Source organism: Theropithecus gelada, chromosome 20 (genome assembly GCF_003255815.1).
Source record: "Theropithecus gelada isolate Dixy chromosome 20, Tgel_1.0, whole genome shotgun sequence".
Classification (NCBI taxonomy): domain Eukaryota; kingdom Metazoa; phylum Chordata; class Mammalia; order Primates; family Cercopithecidae; genus Theropithecus; species Theropithecus gelada.
Genome location: NC_037688.1, coordinates 30,588,656 through 30,608,471, shown reverse-complemented (window position 1 = coordinate 30,608,471; position 19,816 = coordinate 30,588,656). Strand labels below are relative to the sequence as shown.

The 19,816-nt window shown below is 45.9% G+C and overlaps 1 protein-coding gene across 2 annotated transcripts; it reads left to right on the top strand.

Annotated features, from left to right (window-relative positions):
• The first annotated feature begins 3,266 nt into the window (after positions 1-3,266).
• CHST4 (carbohydrate sulfotransferase 4) lies at positions 3,267-16,698 on the top strand. Of its 2 annotated transcripts, XM_025370930.1 has the most exons (3): positions 3,267-3,394; positions 4,152-4,344; positions 14,762-16,698. In XM_025370930.1, the coding sequence occupies exon 3, from the start codon at positions 14,780-14,782 to the stop codon at positions 15,944-15,946; it is 1,167 nt and encodes a 388-aa protein (XP_025226715.1). In that variant the 5' UTR covers positions 3,267-3,394; positions 4,152-4,344; positions 14,762-14,779; the 3' UTR covers positions 15,947-16,698. The 2 variants fall into 2 exon arrangements, with proteins under 2 accessions (XP_025226715.1, XP_025226716.1); XM_025370931.1 differs by lacking the exon at positions 3,267-3,394 and having other exon boundaries at positions 4,283-4,528.
• Positions 16,699-19,816: the final 3,118 nt, after the last annotated feature.

Below are 19,816 nucleotides of genomic sequence, written 5' to 3'. Positions count from 1 at the left end.
AATACAAAAATTAGGCCGGGCACGGTGGCTCATGCCTGTAATCCCAGCACTTTGGGAGGCCAAAGTAGGTGGATCACCTGAGGTCAGGAGTTCAAGACCAGCCTGACCAATATGGTGAAACCCAGTCTCTACTAAAAATGGAAAAATTAGCCAGGCATAGGGACAGGCGCCTGTAGTCCCAGCTACTCAGGAGGCTGAGACAGGAGAATCTCTTGAACCCGGGAAGCGGAGGTTGCAGTGAGCGAAGATCACGCCACTGCACTCCAACCTGGATGACAGAGCAAGACTCCATCTCAAAAAAAAAAAAAAAAGAAAAACAGCTGGGCATGGTGGTACATGCCTGTAATCCCAGTTACTCGAGAGGCTGAGGCACGAGAATTGCTTGAACCCAGGAGGCAGAGAGAGGTTGCAGTGACCTGAGATCATGCCGTTGCACTCCAGCCTGGGTGACAGAGTGAGACTCTGTCTCAAAAAGAAAAAAAAAAAAAAAGTTTCCTTTTTTAAGGTTGAACAAAGGCTTATTCATTCCTAACTTTCCCAGACTTTCACCAAGTGCCTTCTATGGGTCAAGCATTGTGCTGAGTGCTAGATATATACAGACAAGAGGTGATATACACAGATAAAAGGTGATTCTCTCCCAACATGAGTTGGGAAGACAGACATGGCTAAGGCTTGTGACACAGCTATGCTGAAGGGACTCTGCAACAATTATCTAAGGCTACCAGAATGCAGAGTAACAACCAGCCATGAAACTTCAGTGGTATACAATAAAAATCTCATTTCTCATGCATCTAGGGTGGTCGCTTAGGAGGTTCTGCTGATTTGGCTTGGGTTCACTGAAGTGTCTGGTGGTTAGCTGCCATTGGCTGATCTAGGATGGTTTCAGCTAGGACAACTGTGGTAATTTGGATGTGCTTCCCTTGCTTTTCACCCAGCAGGCATGATCTCATGGCAGTGACTTAGACACAAGAGCAAGAACACATCCAACTGCACAAGTTACTTTTAAGCCTCTGCTTAAAAACATCCCAACAGGCCAGACGTGGTAGCTCATGCCTGTAATCTCAGCACTTTGGGAGGCCTAGGCAGGCAGATCACTTGAGGTCAGGAGTTCAAGACCAGCCTGTCCAACTTAGTGAAACCCTGTCTGTACTAAAAACACAAAAATTAGCCGGGCGTGCTGGCACATGCCTATAATCCCAGCTACTAGGGAGGCTGAGGCAGGAGAATTGTTTGAACCCTGGAGGCGGAGGTTGCAGTGAGCCGAGATCGCACCATTGCACTCCAGCCTGGGTAAAGAAGCAAGACTTCATCTAAAAAAAAAAAAAATCCCAACCATCAAAGCGAGTGGCATAGCTGAGACTCCAGGCAGAGTTATACATCATAGGGTATGGATAAAAAGATGGGAGAATGGAGGTCATCATGGCAATCTGCCGCACAGAGACCAGGGCGCCTAACTCAGCCTAGGGACATGAGGAACGGTTTCCCAGAGAAGGTGATGCTGACTTGAGTTGAATCTTGAAAGAGAAGATGCAAGTTAGCCAGGCCATAAAGGAGAGAGGGCACTTTAAGCAGAGCAACCCACATGAACCAAGAGCTTTGGAGATTTAAGTGCTTTCACATCTTTACTTTATGTGATGCATATGCCCTGCAGCTATTAACCTTTCTGCAGTTTCCTGTCTGGAATGTAGATGTGAGCCCTAGATGTGCACAGCTGTCTCCTGGCCATGAGGCAATAAGCATGAAGTTGATGGTCCGTAGAAATAAGTCACCCGATGGTATTCTTGAGCCACTGTATCCGCCCCAACTGTATGACTACATGACTTCATGTCACACAGGTCAACACCCAGGAACTCCTGTGATATCCCCTGGAGAACTACCTACTCCCTCAGTGCTCCATGATCTATCTCCTCTTTCTCCCTCAAAACTCTTTTTTTTTTTTTTTTTTTTTTCTCTGAGACTGAGTTTCACTCTTGTTGCCCAGGCTGGAGTTCAATGGCGTGACCTCGGCTCACCACAGCTTCCGCCTCCCAGGTTCAAGCAATTCTCCTACCTCAGTTTCCCGAGTAGCTGGGATTACAGGCATGCACCACCACACCCGGCTAATTTTGTATTTTTAGTAGAGATTGGGTTTGGAGTGATGGTCAGGGTAAGGTAGCAGAAGTAGGTAGTATAATCAGCAGAAAGATCCTTTTGACCCCTGAGAAAATCAGAGTCTAGGTCAGTAGCTGACCCCAGGCCTCTTCACCACTCAGGTGGGTCCCCAGACAGTAAAGATGGTAAACTTCCAAGGGCAAAGATGAGAACAGCCACTCTGCTGAATAGTGGTCCCCAGGAGATAATTGTCTAAATCACTTCAAGTACACACAGATTTTTGTAGGGATTTTAAACTTGGGATTCCTTGGCATTGCACATGATTTTGTGTTTGTAAATGAGCATCTGTACATTTTTCTACAGAGGTCTATATCTGTTATCAGATTTTGGAAACTCAAAAAGAAAAAGATTAGATCTCTTACTTGACTGCATGATCCAATATGGTAGCACTAGGCACGTTTCAGGTGGGCAGTGGCTACTGTATAGTGCAGATGGAACATTTCCATCATCATAGAGACTGCTATTGGACAGTGCTGCCTTAGAGACGTGGACTGCAGGACTTCCACAGGAAGGCCTGGATATCAGACACCAACATTCAAATTTCTTCCCAGTGCTGTGGAATGTGGTAGACCCTTGGCAGTCCAGTATCTGAATATGCTGGTCACCACCGTATACTAGTGGCCAGATGATGCCTTTCTTTGGCTGATGGCATTCTGCCAGCATGAATTCCTAGCAAGGGAAAGATGGCAGGTGATCTGAATTACTTGGGGTTATGGTGTATTTGAGTGGCCTCACTATATTTAGGAAGGCTCTGAAAAAACACGAAAAGAACGTTAGAAAGGGCTGGAGTAAAACTACAGGAGTCCCCCTTTATGCACGGTTTTGCTTCCCAGTTTTAGCTACTCATCATCAACCACGATTTGAAAATATTAAATGGAAAAATTCCAGAAATAAACTTCATTTATTACATACTATTCTGAGTATGCATGATGAAGCCTTGTGCCATCTCGCTGTGTCGTGCCAGCACCTGAATCATCTCTTTGTCCATAAAAGCAAAACTACCAACTGCCCAGTTCCAGCGCTTCCAGTTACACCTCTGCCCAAAGTCCTTCACTGGAGGAAGAGAAATTTCTCTTCTCTCTGCCAGAGAGAAACAGGAAGGGAGGAAGAGCCACACAATTGAAATCAATTCAAGGCAAGCACCACAGGTTCTTGTCATTTGTGCTTAGTGGACTCAGCTGATGGAAGTCGGCAAAGATCATCCGAGAGCTCACACATCCCTGCCTGCTCTCTCTCTTCCAAGGTCTGGAAAAGGAACTGGCAGCTGAGTTGTGCGGGGGTGGGGAGGCATTATTATTCGATGGTAACAACCACTTTTTAACTCTTATATTGTCATAATATTGTGTTAGGAGCTTCACGCATTAATCCTAACATTTACAACAATACTGTAAGATAGATTATTGTTACCCTTATTTAACACTGATAATATTCTAGGGCTCAAAGAGGTGGTATGACTTGCCCGGCAAGATCTTGGACTTGAAAGTCTGAGGCTTCCATTCTCCACCACAATTTACGTTCATTCATGGGCATCCATTGTTTCAGACTCATGACAACCGTGTAAAGTAGCACAGAGTAGGTATGTGATTGGCCAAGGGCACACAGCAAGGGAGAGGTTGTAATCTTTAATGATAACTTGTTTCTTTTTTTCTTAAATGGGATTTTTTTTTCTCCTGTACCACCAAGCCAGCACATCTAGGTCCTCCCAGAAAATATTTATTACCTCTTGTAGAAAGGGTGAAGATATTGAATACGACACAGAGGCTGAGAAATGTTACCTCCCTAGACCCAGGGTGGAGTGAGCAGGCAGATGCAATGCAAGAAATAACTTTCACATTTTCTCCTCGGAGGTAAGATAAGGTCTAGGAATCAGGTTTGAGATTTTGTAGCCTGTCCGGTTGTAAGTGTCAAGAAATTTCCCTATCAGCCTCATCTACTAGCTCTCCCTGGGTCTCTCTCCCTCTTTCTTTCCCTTTTGTCCCCCCTCCCTACTCTCCCCCAAGGGAGTTGACCTTCACAGTTGCCTTTCAGGAGTCAACATTCCAGGATGCCTCCAGTCTGGGGGAAAATGCTTCCTCCTTTGCTTCTCCCAGCCCACCTCAAGCAGTCTCCCCACCCCTCGAGTCTCACCAGTGTTAAAGCTGTTACTTTCACAGCTTCCTGGGAGCGAGTGCTTTCTCAAGCCCATCTTGCAAGGTGGGTCCTTTTTTGTTTTTGGCAGAAGGGAGAGGACAGTGAAATGTGCTCTGAGTAGGGACGGTTATGCAAAAGCAAGTAGGAGGAGGAAGCCAAGAGGGGAGTTGGTGAGTCAGAGGAGAAAAGCGCACGGCCCGGCTAGCAGTGAGCCTCTCAAAAGCAGCAGGGAAGCCCAAGCCACAAGGTAAGGAGAGAATTTCTGTGTACGACTCCAATGCAGAGCCATTATCCCAGAGCTGCTTGAGCAAGAGTAACAGATAACCTCTGGCAGCTAAGCTGGAGATTACAGTGGCGAAGGCGGTTTACGTAGAGGGGATAAATCAGATCACCTGGGGAATTTTCTGGGCAAACTAAAACACAAGCTGCTCACCAGCAGCCCCGAGCCCCACCAGCTCTATCCCTAAATGGGTCCAAAAGAGCCCAGAAAGCAGGTTAGGCTGTTCTGATGTATATTTTGTAGATGGTCCCCTAGTGCAACAGACTAGTTCAGATCCCGGCTTTGGAGCTCACATTTCTGTACTTCCTGCAGCTTCTCCTCTGTTTTCTGCTGGGGAGTGGAAGGCAGGAGGTGTAAGGAACTGTAGGTTTTCTCTAGCTCAGGTGAGGGATAGTGTGACCATTGAAAACTCTCAGCCCTGGGACCCCCAAAACCTGGGTTCTGATCCAGAAAGGGCTATTATCCCGGATGAGCCAATTAAAATTTAGTTTATTTATTCTGAAAAATGAGGAAATGGCTCATCACTGTCTAAAATATCTAACTGGATCATTATCATAATTGCAGCTAAAAGGGCTTTAAAAATGGGGAACACCATGCCCATGTGCAATATGATTAAGTTATGGTGCCAGCATATCAGCTAAGGTAGAAGATACGTCTATCTTGCATGGCCTTGGACAAGTTTGAAACTTCTAATTGGAACTGAAATACTTTTCTATGTGTAAAATAAATGTAATATTGTCGATGAAGAGTCAGACTCTGTGACATATTTGAAGAGATTTATTCTGAGCCAAATATGAGTGACCATGGCCCGTGACACAGCCCTCAGGAGGTCCTGAGAACATGTATCCAAGGTGGTCAGGGTGCAGCTTGGTTTTATACACTTTAGGGAGACATGAGACTTCAATCAAATACATTTAAGAAATACATCTGGCCAGGTGCGGTGGCTCGCGCCTGTAATCCCAGCACTTTGGGAAGCTGAGGCAGGTGGATCACCTGAGGCCGGGAGTTCAAGACTAGCCTGGCCAACAGGGCGAAACCCCGTCTGTACGAAAAATACCAAAAAAAATTAGCCGGGCATGGTAGCAGTCACCTGTACTGCCAGCTACTTGGGAGGTGGAGGCAGGAGAATCGCTTGAACCCGGGAGGTGGAGTCCACAGTGAGCTGAGATCCTGCCATTGCACTCTAGCCTGGGCAACAAGAGCAAAACTCCATCTCAAAAAAAAAGAAAGAAAGAAAGAAAGAAAAAAAGTATGGGTGGGAGGTTCCAGCTTATAGGTAGATTTAAAATTTTTCTAGTTGACAGTTGGTTGAGTTTATCTAAGGACCTGAGATCAATAGAAAGGAATGTCTGGGTTAAGATAACGGATTGTGGAGACCCAAGTTCTTATTTGCAGAGGAAACCTTTAGGTGGTAGGCTTCAGAGAGAATAGGTTGTAAAATGTTTCTTATCAGACTTAAGGTCTGTGTTGGTGTTAATGCTGGAGAGGTATAATGAGGCATGTCAGACCCCCACTTCTTGTCATGGCCTGAAACAGTCTCTCAAGTTAAATTTTAAAAAGACCCCTGGCTGAGCACAGTGGCTCATGGGTGTAATCCCAGCACTATTAGGAGACTGGGGCAGTGGATCACTTGAGGTCAGGAGTTCGAGACCTGCCTGGCCAACATGGTGAAACCCCGTCTCTACTAAAAATACAAAAAATTAGCCAGGCATGGGATTACATGGGCACGTGCCTATAATCCCAATTACTCGGGAGGCTGAGGCAGGAGAATCGCTTGAACCTGGGGAGTCGAGGTTGCAGTGAGCCGAGATCATGCCACTGCACTCCAGCCTGGACAACAGAGCAAGAATCCATGTCAAAAAAAAAAAAGTCCTGGCTGAGGAGGAAGTCCTTTCAGATGGTTGGGGGAACTTAGAATTTTATTTTTGGTTTATAGTATCTTGCTCAATCTTCCTTTCTGGGTCTCATATAGTAAAAAAAAAACACTGCACAATATATGTTCACTTGTCATTTGTTGATAGATGTTCCTTGAGCACCTACTATGTGCCATGCACTGTCCTTGGCACTAGTGGCACAGCCCTGGCGGGACCCAGGTCCAATCCTCCTGACACTGTCTAGGGAGAGTTTGTTATATGGACACCCTTTACCCAGGTGCCTATATCCAGAGGTTTCCTAGGTCTTCAGGCTATTTGTGAGGATGCCAGTTTCCCCAGTCCAACCCCATTCTCTCTCTCTCTTTGCTCAAGGTATCTTCTGCTGTATCTAATTTCTACTTGTAAGGGGCATAATCTCTTGGGAAGTGTAAGTTAGAAATGTATCCAGTGACTGGAATCCAGACTTCTTAAATTAATATCTGTCTGGTTTCCTGCCCCGCCTCAGAATTTCCCATTTTGTCTCTACAAGGCTACATGGTACTGATTTGGGGGACATCTATAATTCAGCTCTCTCTAATCAGCTGCTGCTTGAGGTCACCCATCCGGCACCTTCGTGGTTCCTGTGCCAAACATAGATTCTCCCTTCTCACCACCTCTTTGGTGGTGTTTTCAAGATCCTGAGGTTCTCTTGACTCCTCAGAAATGGCTGTCCTTTGTGTTTTAAGATGATACCGCTCACCCATCATTGGGGCAACATGTTTTTAAATTAATTTTTTGGGGTGGTAATGATGGAATGTGCTGAGGTTGGGTTTTGTTTTGTTTTTGTTTTTTGTTTTGCTTTGTTTTTTGCTTTTGCTTTATCAGCCTAGTAACTGAGCTGATTCCAGCAAGGTAGCCTGTCACCCAGCAATGCGGTTTTTATATTTTAAATGTTTTCTAAAACTAATTTTCATACAGGGAGAGAAAAATAATTTCCCTCCTGGTTTTAATAAATGCTTGGTATAGTAACTGTTTTTTGGACTGAGGGTTACTGTGCCATATTGCATCCAACCCATGCCTCTGACTTTATTAGTAGCTTGGTCCAAGTAACTGAGACGGCATGGGTTATGTGCTCACTGCTCCATTCAATAGCCTAAATTTTAGTCAGTGATGCTGAAGAGTGTTCCGTGTGCATTTCAGAAACGGATACTTACGTTTCATTCTCTTAAAGGAGCTCCTTTGGTTTTCTGCTTTCTAGCAATTGCTGTGTGGTTTTTTTTTTTGTTTTTTTTTTTTTTTTTTTTTGAGACGGAGTTTCGCTCTGTCGCCCAGGCTAGAGTGCAGTGGCGCGATCTTGATCAGGAGATTGAGCCCACGCTCATCTATTTACTCACTTACTCATTTATTTAGCAAGTGTTTAATAAGCCGAGCCCTGATCATTTGTAGAACTGTTATTTACCTGTAAGATAAGATACAGCCTTTCCCTTAAGCTATAGCGGCCCAGAGAAAAGAGAGGCACTCATACAGCCTTTTACTGTCAAGATGGAAGGCTGCTAATAGAAGGTCTGGGAAACAAATTAATCTCAGGAGGGGGCCGGTTGCAGTGTTTCACACCTGTGGTCCCGGGACTTTGGCAGGCCCAGGCGGGAGGATCACCTGAGATCAGGAGTTCAAGACCAGCCTGACCAACATGGCAAATCCCCGTTTCCACTAGAAATACAAAAATTAGCTGGGCATGGCTATAATCCCAGCTACTCGGGAGGCTGAGGCAGGAGAATCACTTGAACCCAGGAGGCGGAGGTTGTGGTGAGCCAAGATGGTGCCACTGCACTCCAGCCTGGGTGACAGAGCAAGACTCTGTCTAAAAAATAAAATTAAAACAAAAAAATCTCAGGAGGAAGAGACAGAATTTCTTTCAGGGAGAAGGCAGGCTGTGGTCAGATTCTTGAAGGAACAGTGGCTGTCCTGCAAAAATCTCAGGGCTTTCAAATCACAAGGCAAGTTGGGAAGAACTGAAAGTCGGGAGCCTAAGGCACTAAAACAGAGAGGAGTGATGCGAAATCAAGACTAGGCCATGAAGGACCCCAGGTGCAAAGCGTGGGGATGTTTATTTAATCCCATATACACTGGAAATTTATTGAAGGATTTTTAAGAGGGAAGTTGATAGACTTGTGCTTTAAAAAAGATACTTTTGGCCAGGTGCAGTGGCTCACACCTGTAATCCCAGCACTTTGGGAGGCCAAGGCTGGAAGGTGGCTTGAGGCCAGGAGTTTGACAACAGCCTGGGCAATATAGCGAGGTCCAGTCTCTAGTGAAAAATAAAAAAATTATCTGGGTGTGATTGGACACACCTGTGATCCCAGCTACTGGGGAGGCTGAGACAGGAGGATCGAGAATCACTTGAGGCCAGGAGTTCAAGGCTGCAATGAGCTATGATCACACCACTATACTCCATCCTGGGCGACAGAGTGAGACCCTGACTCTAAAAAAAAAGGAAAACAAAAAGATTTTGGGCCAGGCGTGGTGGCTCACACCTGTAATCCCAGCACTTTGGGAGGCTGAGGCTGGTGGATCACTTGAGGTTAAGAGTTTGAGACCAGCCTGGCCAACATGGCGAAACCTTGTCTCTACTAAAAACACAAAAATTAGCTGGGCATGGTGGCGGGCGCCTGTAATCCCAGTCACCTGGGAGGCTGAGGGACGAGAATCACTTGAACCCAGGAGGCAGAGGTTTCAGTGAGCTGAGATCACTGACAGAGTGAGACTCCATCTAAAAAAAAATAGTAATTTAAAAAAAAAAAAAGAAAAAGGTAGTTTTGGGCAGCCATGGGTGATGGGGAGATGCTGAGAGACAGAATAGAAAGGTCGACGTCAAAGGCCACCCTAGAGACGAACAGCTGGGAATTCTGGCAATGGGAGAGCGGGATTCGAGGACACTATTGAAGAGTCCCCTTCCATGAAGCGCCCTGACTCGCATCACCTCGCTTCTGCCCGGGCCCAGGAGCATCTGCCTCTGCTGCTCATTACAGTCTTCAGAAACGAGTTTTGCCCAAGACACATCCTAAAGTATCCCCTGGCTCTCCGGCCAGCCCATCATGTGTCGTCTAGATCCTGATGTGTCTTGAGGCTCAGTGACAAGGGATGGAACTTGCTTCACAAAAGCTACGCTTTCTAGCCAGGGCAAGTGCTCACGGAAAGAAAAATAAGTCAGAGGATTTCCACCGGAGTGCCTCAGAACCGTGGACAACTAACACCTGAGAACAACTGGGGGCAGTTAGAAGGCCCAGCTCCAGCTTGGGGAGGAAACGGGCTTCAGGCCAGCAGCAGTTGGCAGGCAAGGAGGGCCCATAGCCATCAAGCCCCCGCACAGGACTCAGAACTGGCCCCAAGTTGGATGGAGGAAGGGAGGGTGTCGCTTTGAAAGGTCTATTCTCCTAATCCCTAGGAAATGTTAGCTTTTTCCTAATTATAAGCCCTGCTTATAAAATTCTATCACCATTTCCTTATAAGTGTATACAGGTTAAGTTCTTCTCATTTTCCTCTCCTTTTGGTTTTGCTCCATTGCTTCCTATTTTTGTTCCAAACTTTTTCTCGTACTCACATTGCCCTTAGGAGAAGTCTCTTGCTAAAGTCACCTCTTCAGTCTTTGCGGGGAGGAAGGACATCCTTGGACCATGATCAATAATAGCCTAGTTTCTAATCATTTTCCTCTTGCACTCAAGTTTTAAGAACTAGGAGCACATCCTAGCTGGTTCTGTTCTTTTTTTTTTTTTTCTTTGAGATGGAGTCTTGCTCTGTAACCCATGTTGAAGTGCAGTGGTACGATCTTGGCTCACTGCAAGCTCTGCCTCCCTGGTTCACGCCATTCTCCTGCCTCAGCCTCCTGAGTAGCTGGGACTACAGGTGCCTGCCACCACGCCTAGCTAATTTTTTGTATGTTTAGTAGAGACAGGGTTTCACCGTGTTAGCCAGGATAGTCTCGATCTCCTGACCTCGTGATCTACCCACCTAGGCCTCCCAAAGTGCTGGGATTACAGATGTGAGCCACCACGCCCAGCCTAGCCGGTCCTGTTCTAATCTACAGGGCTAAGACTACAGGGCAGGAATTACCACTCATTGACATTTTCCTGGCGTATAGCAAGTGATTTTCAGGCATGAAGGTGAGATGATCCTCACTGGATCTTTTTGGCACATCCAGAGGAAAAGCACTGTTATTATGAATGCAAGAAAAGGGGTTTTTCTGCTATTGCCACCCAAGGTTTGGCTTGAGTCATTTCATACTTCCCAGAAGGTTCAGGGGACTTCCAAGGAAAACCCACGAACTGGCAAGGCATGCTTTCCCTTCAGGAAGAAACCTATAAGGGCCAAGAGTCTCCTTTGTGGCTGCCCAGTTTCTCTCCTAAAATCCACTCTCGCAGGTCTCTGGAGCCCTGGACATAGATAATAGTTTCTGATCAGTATGAAAGCTGCCTTCATACATGTGTGATCTTACATACATGTGTGATGGTGTGTGAACATAAAGGTCATCACTGAAGCATTTGAAATGGCAAAAGACTGGAAACAACTCGTAAGCCCATCAATGAGGAAACTGATTAAATAAACTGTGGTTAATCCATATAATACTTCTTCGAAGCAACAAGGAACGAGGAACTGCTTTACAAGCTGCCCTGGAATGCTCCCTAAGACATATTGACAACTAAAAATGAAGGGCAGCACAGAACAGATAACTTGAATTTTTTTTTTTTTTTTACATTTTAAAGAGGAAAAAAATTAAGAACACATACACATTTGAATGTTCTTGTGTACACATAAAGCAACTGAAAAGACACATTAAAAAATGAACTTAGCCCAGACACAGTGGCTCACACCTGTATAATCCCAGCACTTTGGAAGGCCGAGGCAGGCAGACCACTTGAGGTCAGGAGTTCGAGACCAGCCTGGTTAACATGGTGAAACCTCGTTTCTACTAAAAATACGAAAATTAGCTGGGCGTGGTGGTGTGTGCCTGTGGTCCCACCTACTTACGAGGCTGAGGCAGGAGAATCGCTTGAACCTGGGAGGCGGAGGTTTCAGCAAACCGAGATCACACCACAGCACTCCAGCCTGGGCAACAGAGCAAGTCTCTGTCTCAAACAAACAAACAAACAAACAAACTTAGTTGCTATCTGGGGCAAGATGAGAAATGGGCAGGTGAGGTCAGGTGCTGGAAGTAGACGTTTCACTGTACACTGATGACAAAACACCAGCTAGCAGATAAATAGCAGCTGTCAGTACGTAAAGAAGAGAGGACTAATTTGTCAGCTAGTAAAATTCTTAGGTTTTCTTTCCTCTGGAAAAATACTATGACCCCTTTAAAGATATGTCACTACCCATGTTGACAAATAGCTCTAGAAGTTCCTAATTTCTGACTACAGGCCTCTCTCACAGGCACAAGTGCTTCTCATAAGATTTCCCCTCCTGGCTGGGCGCGGTGGCTCACGCCTGTAATCCCAGCACTTTGGGAGGCTGAGGCGGGCGGATCACAAGGTCAGGAGATCAAGACCATCCTGGTCAACATGGTGAAACCCCGTCTCTACTAACATACAAAAATTAGCCGAGCCTGGTGGCGCGAGCCTATAGTCCCAGCTACTCAGGAGGCTGAGGCAGGGGAATCACTTGAATCCGGGAGCGGCAGGTTGCAGTGAGCCGAGATCACGCCACTGCACTTCAGCCTGGCGACAGAGCAAGACCCCGTCTCAAAAAAAAAAAAGATTTCCCCTCCACAGTGACATACGTTAAAAGCCTGGGGTGTGTCAGGCTGAGCTGCAGGCTGGCAGGCACTTTTCTCCCTCCTGCATACAGAATCTGAGAAAACACTTGCTTTAAATTCCAAGTCTGTAGATACTTTTCAAAACAATTCGAATCATGTGACTATTACCTATTAAAAACTTTTTAGGCTGAGCATGGTGGCTCATGCCTGTAATCCTAGAACTTTGGGAGGCTGAGGCAGGAATATTGTTTGAGGCCAAGAATTCAAGATCAGCCTGAGCAACATTTTTATTTTTTTCTTTTTGAGACAGAGTTTTGCTCTTGTTGCCCAGGCTGGAGTACAATGGCACAAACTCGGCTCACTGCAATCTCCGCCTTTCAGATTCAAGTGATTCTCCTACCTCAGCCTCCCAAGTAGCTGGAATTACAGGCACCAGCCACCATGTCCAGCTAATTTTTGTATTTTTAGCAGAGACAGGGTTTCACCATGTTGGCCAGGTTGGTCTTGGAACTCCTGACCTCATGTGATCCACCTGCCTCGGCCTCCAAAAGTGTTGGGACTACAGGTATGAGCCACTGTGCTCAGCCATGAGCAACATTTCAAGACCTCATCTCTGCCAAAAATAAATAAATAAATAAATAATAAAAACTTTTTTAAAAAATGGTATAAGACCTGCCACCACAAAAATAGCTGACCCCCAAACCCAGCCCCAGTTACCATCTGGAAATCTGGCCTCTATTTTTTACTAAAGCCAGAAGGGAGAATTTCTTGTGTATATGGTGATATACAAATGAATGCCTTACTACTACTATGAATATTTTACTATGTGCAATAGCTATTCTCTCTCCCAATAGTTATTTATGTCAGAAGGTCACCCAGAATGACAAAGTCATGTGGGAAGGAGGTTAAAATCTCCCTTGGAATAACATTCTAGCATAGCACTGGGAACCGCAGTCCTTTCACACAAAGCAAGCCCTGATGGCAAAATGTTGCCTTCAGTCAGTATGAGACTTCGTACGAATCACAAAGTGAGACTCCTTTCTCTAGATATTTACTGTCTATCAACAGGAAAACCATCTTAATATACTTATTTTTTGTTTTGTTTTGTTTTATTTCTGGGTTTTTTTGGAGATGGAGTCTCAGCCTTTCACCCAGGCTGGAGTGCAGTGGCGTGATCTCAGCTCACTGCAACCTCTGTCTCCCAGGTTCAAACGATTCTCCTGCCTCAGCCTCTCAAGTAGCTGGGACTACAGGCATGCGCCAACACACCCAGCTAATTTTTGTATTTTTGGTAGGGACAGGGTTTTGCCATGTTGGCCAGGCTGGTCTCAAACTCCTGACCTCAAGTGATCTGCCCAGCTCAGTTTCCCAAAGTGCTGGGATTACAGGCATGAGCCACTGTGCCTAGCCTTAATATATTTATTTTGTTGGACCAAGATACTTTACTGTCACCTACAAAAAAACATTTTGAAAATAAATATCTAAATTATTGATGGGATGGCACTCCCTAGGGTTGTGTGATACACGCTTGCCCAACTCTACTGAGCTGCCCTGAGTAGGCTGTCCCACATAATCAAGCATGCCTCAAGCAGCAATGTGGGAGTCATGGGTCACAAGTATCACCGGTGAGAGTGACACAGCTCTGAGATCTGTGGCACTTAGGTTGACTTGCCATGCTTTCTTAGAGTTGGCAGGTAAGGAGACTCTAATAGCTCAAATAACTCTAATTCAGCTCAAATAGAGTCAGACAGTTTATTACCTACACAGATACAAGGTCAACACTGGATCAACTCCCCATGGCCTTGGTCCCACGGGATGACACCAAATCAGAAGGATTTGCTATCTAGGGCAGGGTGAGAAATGGGCAGGTGAGGTCAGGTGCTGGAAGTAGACTTTTCACTGCACACTGATGGCAGAACACCAGCTAGCAGATAAATAGGTGACAGGCACCATGAGCACCTGGCTCTGCCTTTGAGGAGACAATTCCAACTAAAGCCAAGCAGTTGTACAGCCTGCAGCCCTATCCTTTGAGGGACTGGAGTGGAAAGTCCTGTGCTTAATTGCAGTGAGGGAGGGAGATGAGACACAGTCTTGGCTGCAGTCTCCCTTATGATGGAGGGATGAGTAAGCAGTGGCCTCGAGGCAGTTCTCCACTAGGTGGCTTATCTCCCTCTGTTTCTGCAGGAATCACAAGGCATTCAACCAAGAGTTGAGTTAGACTGAGGTGAAGCCTCCCCTACATGGCCTGTCTGAAGACATCCTTGTCGGCAGGGCACCATGATGGAGCCATTTCCTTATGTTGATTACATATGGCTCAGTTCAGATATTTTTGGTAAACCAATGGGCGGGGCGGCTTGGTTTAGAAAGACCAGGAAGGAGGAATTAAAGACCCTGAAGGAGAATGTATCAACACACTAAGTGTAAAGGACAGGAAATGATGTGGAGAGGAATTGGCGCCACTGTTGGCAGGAATCCTCTGGCTTCCCATGTTGCTCCTTGGTGGAGGGTCAGAGAGCAGGTGGCTTTGGCCAGAAGGGGAATAGAAGGCAAACAGTAAAACAGCAGCCCAACTCCACCCTTTCTATTTGTTCCTTAAAGGTCTGCCACTTCAGCACAATGCTACTGCCTAAAAAAATGAAGCTCCTGCTATTTCTGGTTTTCCAGATGGCCATCTTGGCTCTATTCTTCTATATGAACAGCCACAACATCAGCTCCCTGTCTATGAAGGAACAGCCCAAGCGCATGCACGTGCACGTGCTGGTTCTGTCTTCCTGGCGCTCTGGCTCCTCTTTTGTGGGGCAGCTTTTTGGGCAGCACCCAGATGTCTTCTACCTGATGGAGCCTGCCTGGCATGTGTGGATGACCTTCAAGCAGAGCACCGCCTGGACGCTTCACATGGCGGTGCGGGATCTGATACGGGCCGTGTTCTTGTGTGACATGAGCGTCTTTGATGCCTACATGGAACCTGGTCCCCGGAGACAGTCCAGCCTCTTCCAGTGGGAGACCAGCCGGGCCCTGTGTTCAGCACCTGCCTGTGACATCATCCCACAAGAAGAAATCATCCCCCAGGCTCACTGCAGGCTCCTGTGCAGTCAACAGCCCTTTGAGGTGGTGGAGAAGGCCTGCCACTCCTACAGCCACGTGGTGCTCAAGGAGGTGCGCTTCTTCAACCTGCAGTCCCTCTACCCGCTGCTGAAAGACCCTTCCCTCAACCTGCACATCGTGCACCTGGTCCGGGACCCCCGGGCCGTGTTCCGTTCCCGAGAACGCACAAAGGGAGATCTCATGATTGACAGTCGCATTGTGATGGGGCAGCATGAGCACAAACTCAAGGAGGAGGACCAACCCTACTATGTGATGCAGGTCATCTGCCAAAGCCACCTGGAGATCTACAAGACCATCCAGTCCTTGCCCAAGGCCCTGCAGGAACGCTATCTGCTCGTGCGCTATGAGGACCTGGTCCGAGCCCCTGTGGCCCAGACTTCCCGAATGTATGAATTCGTGGGGTTGGAATTCTTGCCCCATCTTCATACCTGGGTGCATAACATCACCCGAGGCAAGGGCATGGGTGACCACGCCTTCCAAACAAATGCCAGGGATGCCCTAAATGTCTCCCAGGCTTGGCGCTGGTCTTTGCCCTATGAAAAGGTTTCTCGACTTCAGAAAGCCTGTGGCGAGGCCATGAATTTGCTGGGCTACCACCACGTCAGATCTGAACAAGAACAGAGAAACCTGTTGCTGGATCTTCTGTCTACATGGACTGTCCCTGAGCAAAACCACTAAGAGGGTTGAGAAGGCTTTGCCTCCACCTGGTGTCAGCCTCAGTCACTTTCTCTGAATGATTCTGAGCCTTGCCTACATCTCTGAGCCTTAACTACATGTCTGTGGGTATCACACTGAGTGTGAGTTGTGCCCACACATGCTCAAGCAGAAGGATTTTTGTGTCCATGCTTGTGTCTAGAAAACAGACTCGGGAACCTTATGTGAGCAGCACATCCCACCAGTGAAACAGGGTATTGCTCTTCTTCTTTTCTTGATCTTCCTGTCTGGGCAGACTTCAGAGACTTTGTGGCCTGGAGCCCTATTAAGCATGACACGGTATCAGTGGAATTGATCCATAAACCTCCCTGTCCACATCTTGCCCAATGGGGAATGGATCTTTCACCAAAGAGCTCACCAGCATTTTCCACAGAGATGCAAATTCTGAGCCCTCGGAGTTCCCAGTGGATTCAAGGAAGGAAGTGGGAACAAGGTTGGATGCCTACTTGTGAGCTTGATCATCACAGCTATCGGTAATCAGAAATATGAAACAAAATCTCTGCACAAAAGAGCAAGCTCTTAAGTTCACAGGGTGCCTGGGCTGCATTTGAATGTCACTTCCCCTCTGCATTTTCCTATCACATAGGAGACTTTGACCTGTGAAGCTGCCATCTGTTAATACTAAAATTCCAAAATAAGATTCTGTTTAGAATGTCCCTTTTTATGTTTCTTAATTATTAGCAGTAAATGTTCATTCTTATGGGATCCTAAGCTAAGAATAGATGTAATCATCTTTATTGGTTTTTTTAAACACCTTTGCTATTATCTATCACCCATTTATATGGAAAGTTGCTAAGATAATGTTTGGTTTCAGATGATGAACTAAGTCTATGCCCTCTCAAGAACTGGTGGAAAAGAGACAATCAGCAGCTAAGCCCTTTCTTTCTTGTGTGAGGTATAAGTTGTGATAATGCCATATGTGTCACCTAGGGTCTGGGCAGAGAGTTTTTTTACTCTGATCCCTCAGCCAGAGGACCTCAGTTCTAGTATGACTGGTGCTATTTAGCTCCTCCTGGCCACTTCTCCCAATAAGAAAAGTTGTTACTACCAATCTTGGCAGGAGCCCCCAGATCTAGTTTTACAATAGAATCTCACCTGTTAAAAAATGGAGATTGCCAGGCACTGCCTCAAATCTGCTAGAATCAGAATCCCCCAGTATGCGGGCTGGAGTTCTGGTGACTCTTCCATGGCTAGCCTGGCACTAGCACACCTTGCACCAGGCAGCAACACTGTTTGCCTTCTTGCTCCAAGAAAGGTGACTCTTCCACAAACGCAGAGTATGTATGCCACTTGCTCTTGACACGGGTGATGTCCGTGTGTTGGAAAGAATAGAAAGAAGCTCCCTATATGTCTGGAATTCCGTGGACCTCTGAGTCCTGACTTTTTAAATATCTCACTTTGTCCAAGTCTGAGAGATTGTGTCATTTTCTCTTTCTTTTTGTTGCCACCTTTTGACGAGCTTCATAAAGCGTCCTGGATGTCGGGTCAGAACTCTTGCACTCCATTTGGCCGAGTAGTGATTGAGCTTCTCCACTGCCTGAGATACTTCAGTAGCTACTTTTCCCAGCTGGGTCTCTTGAAGTTAATTTACATGTGGCTTTAAAGAAGCTAATTTATTCTAATGTCCAAATCTTTAAAAACTCCTAAGAGCCCAGGATCTCCCAGGCAAACGCTTGCCTCTACAAGGCAAATGTTTACCCCCTAAACAATGTCAGAGTAAAATTTCCCAGCATTAAAAATAAAACCAGAACAGCAGATGACAGTGTGAACACAGTGAAGAGGGCCAGTGATGAAAGAGACAGTGGTAGACTCAACTACCTCTGATTTCCCTTCTGAAAGTCTGGTCTCTGTCTGAATTGTTTTAAAGTTAGCAACCTCTTTATGAGCCATCCCTATGTGATGCCTGCTTGTCCTTCTCCAAAAAGATCACCCCATCTTAATACAAGAAAAGAGACTAGCCACACAGAAGTCTCAGAGTTATTCAAGATCCACTTTAGAACAGCTTTAAATTGCCTGCATTCCAAGTCTGACATATCCAATGAGGTCCAGAATCTAAGAGCCACACCCTTGAAGAAAATATCTGTGCTCTCTGATAGAGTAGCCACTAGCCACCAATAGTTGTTTAGATTTAAGTTAATTAAAAATAAATTTTTAGCTCCTCAGTCACACTAGCCACATTTCAAGGACCCAATAGCCACGTGAGGCTAGTGGCTACTATATTGGGCAGCATAGATATAATGTCCACCATTGCAAAAGTTTGATTGGACAACTCTGGTCTAAATTCATTTTTATATGTGTATCATCTAATCCCTCATTCAACCCCATCCTCCTAGGCCAAAAAGTTTAAAGAATATATAATATCATGGCATTTTTATACAGCATAGAGTGCATAATATAAAATCATGCTATATAGGCTGGGTGTGGTGGCTCATGCCTGTAATTCCAGCACTTTGGGAGGCCAAGGTGGGCAGATCACTTGAAGTCAGGAATTTGAGACCAGCCTGGCCAACATGGACAAACCATGCCTCTACTAAAAATACAAAAAATTAGCCAGGTGTGGTGGTGCACACCTGTAATCCCAGCTGCTCGGAATGCAGAGGCAGGAGAATTGCTTGAACCCAGGAGGCGGAGGTTGCAGTGAGCTGAGACAGCGCCTCAGCACTCTAGCCTGGGTGACGGAACGAGACTGCCTAAAAAAAAAAAAAAAAAAAAAAATGCTATATAATCTTAAAAGCCTGACCCAGTGTTGAACAAGACTGCAGTGAACAATGGCACAGTGTCTTGTTGAAGTGTTCAGGAGGCTGGAACTGGGATTCAGTGGTGAGAGTGGCAACAATTGTGAGATATGAGGCGTCTGGGGACATGAGAACTGGTGACAAGCATACAGGATGGTATTCTACAAGACATCCTTCCTAATTCAGAGACATCTGTCCCATCCCCAACCCCCAACAACAGAAAGGTGTTTCCACCTCAGCCTGTCTAGCTGCATACAGTCTGTACATGGGTTTAAACCCAGATTAGGAGTGAATTGATCAAATTTCTCAAAGCTAATTTTTAGGGTTTAGGGAATGAGCCTCTCTCAAGTCTAATGTAACCATAACAGCCTGAATTGCCTAATTGCAATGCAGCAATAGATTTCTTTACAAAATCCCAAACTAGGCAACTCCTCCAACTCCTACTGTTTGTAATTGGGAGTCGGGGAGTGGAGGTCTCAAAATTTATAAGTAATTATCTGGATGGTGAAAGGGGAATAGGTTTTAGGCAAAGGGGTGTCAACAGTAACTTAACTCTGTTTCCATCTGTAGTTACTGTGTGGCTTCATTTTCTTTTTTTCTGTTTGTTTTTTGAGATGGAGTCTCGCTCTGTCACCCAGGTTAGAGTCCTGTGGCGTGATCTCTGCTCACTGCAACCTCTGCCTCCTGGGTTCAAGCAATTCTCCCTGCCTCAGCCTCTCAAGTAGCTGGGATTACATGCATCCACCACCACGCCTGACTAATTTTTGTATTTTTTAGTACAAACGGGGTTTCGCCATGTTGGTCAGGCTGGTCTTGAACTCCTGACCTCAGGTGATCCGCCTGCCTTGGCCTCCCAAAATGCTGGGATTACAGGCATGAGCCACCATGCCCAGCCGTGACTTCATGTTCTATAGAATGAGAGCAGTTGCTAAGTTTTTAATACACTTTCATTAAAACTACATTTTTTCAGCTTATGAATAGTGGTCATGGAGAGAGAGAAAATCAATGTCTGTTAATTTTTATGCAAAAATCTGCCATTGAATTGTCTGTAATATGTTTCTCAAAATATCATTTATAATTTACTATGTGATTTATACCC

Coding starts and splice junctions, on each gene's coding strand:
- CHST4 (XM_025370930.1), top strand. CDS start 14,780: ATGCTACTGCCTAAAAAAATGAAGCTCCTGCTATTTCTGGTTTTCCAG.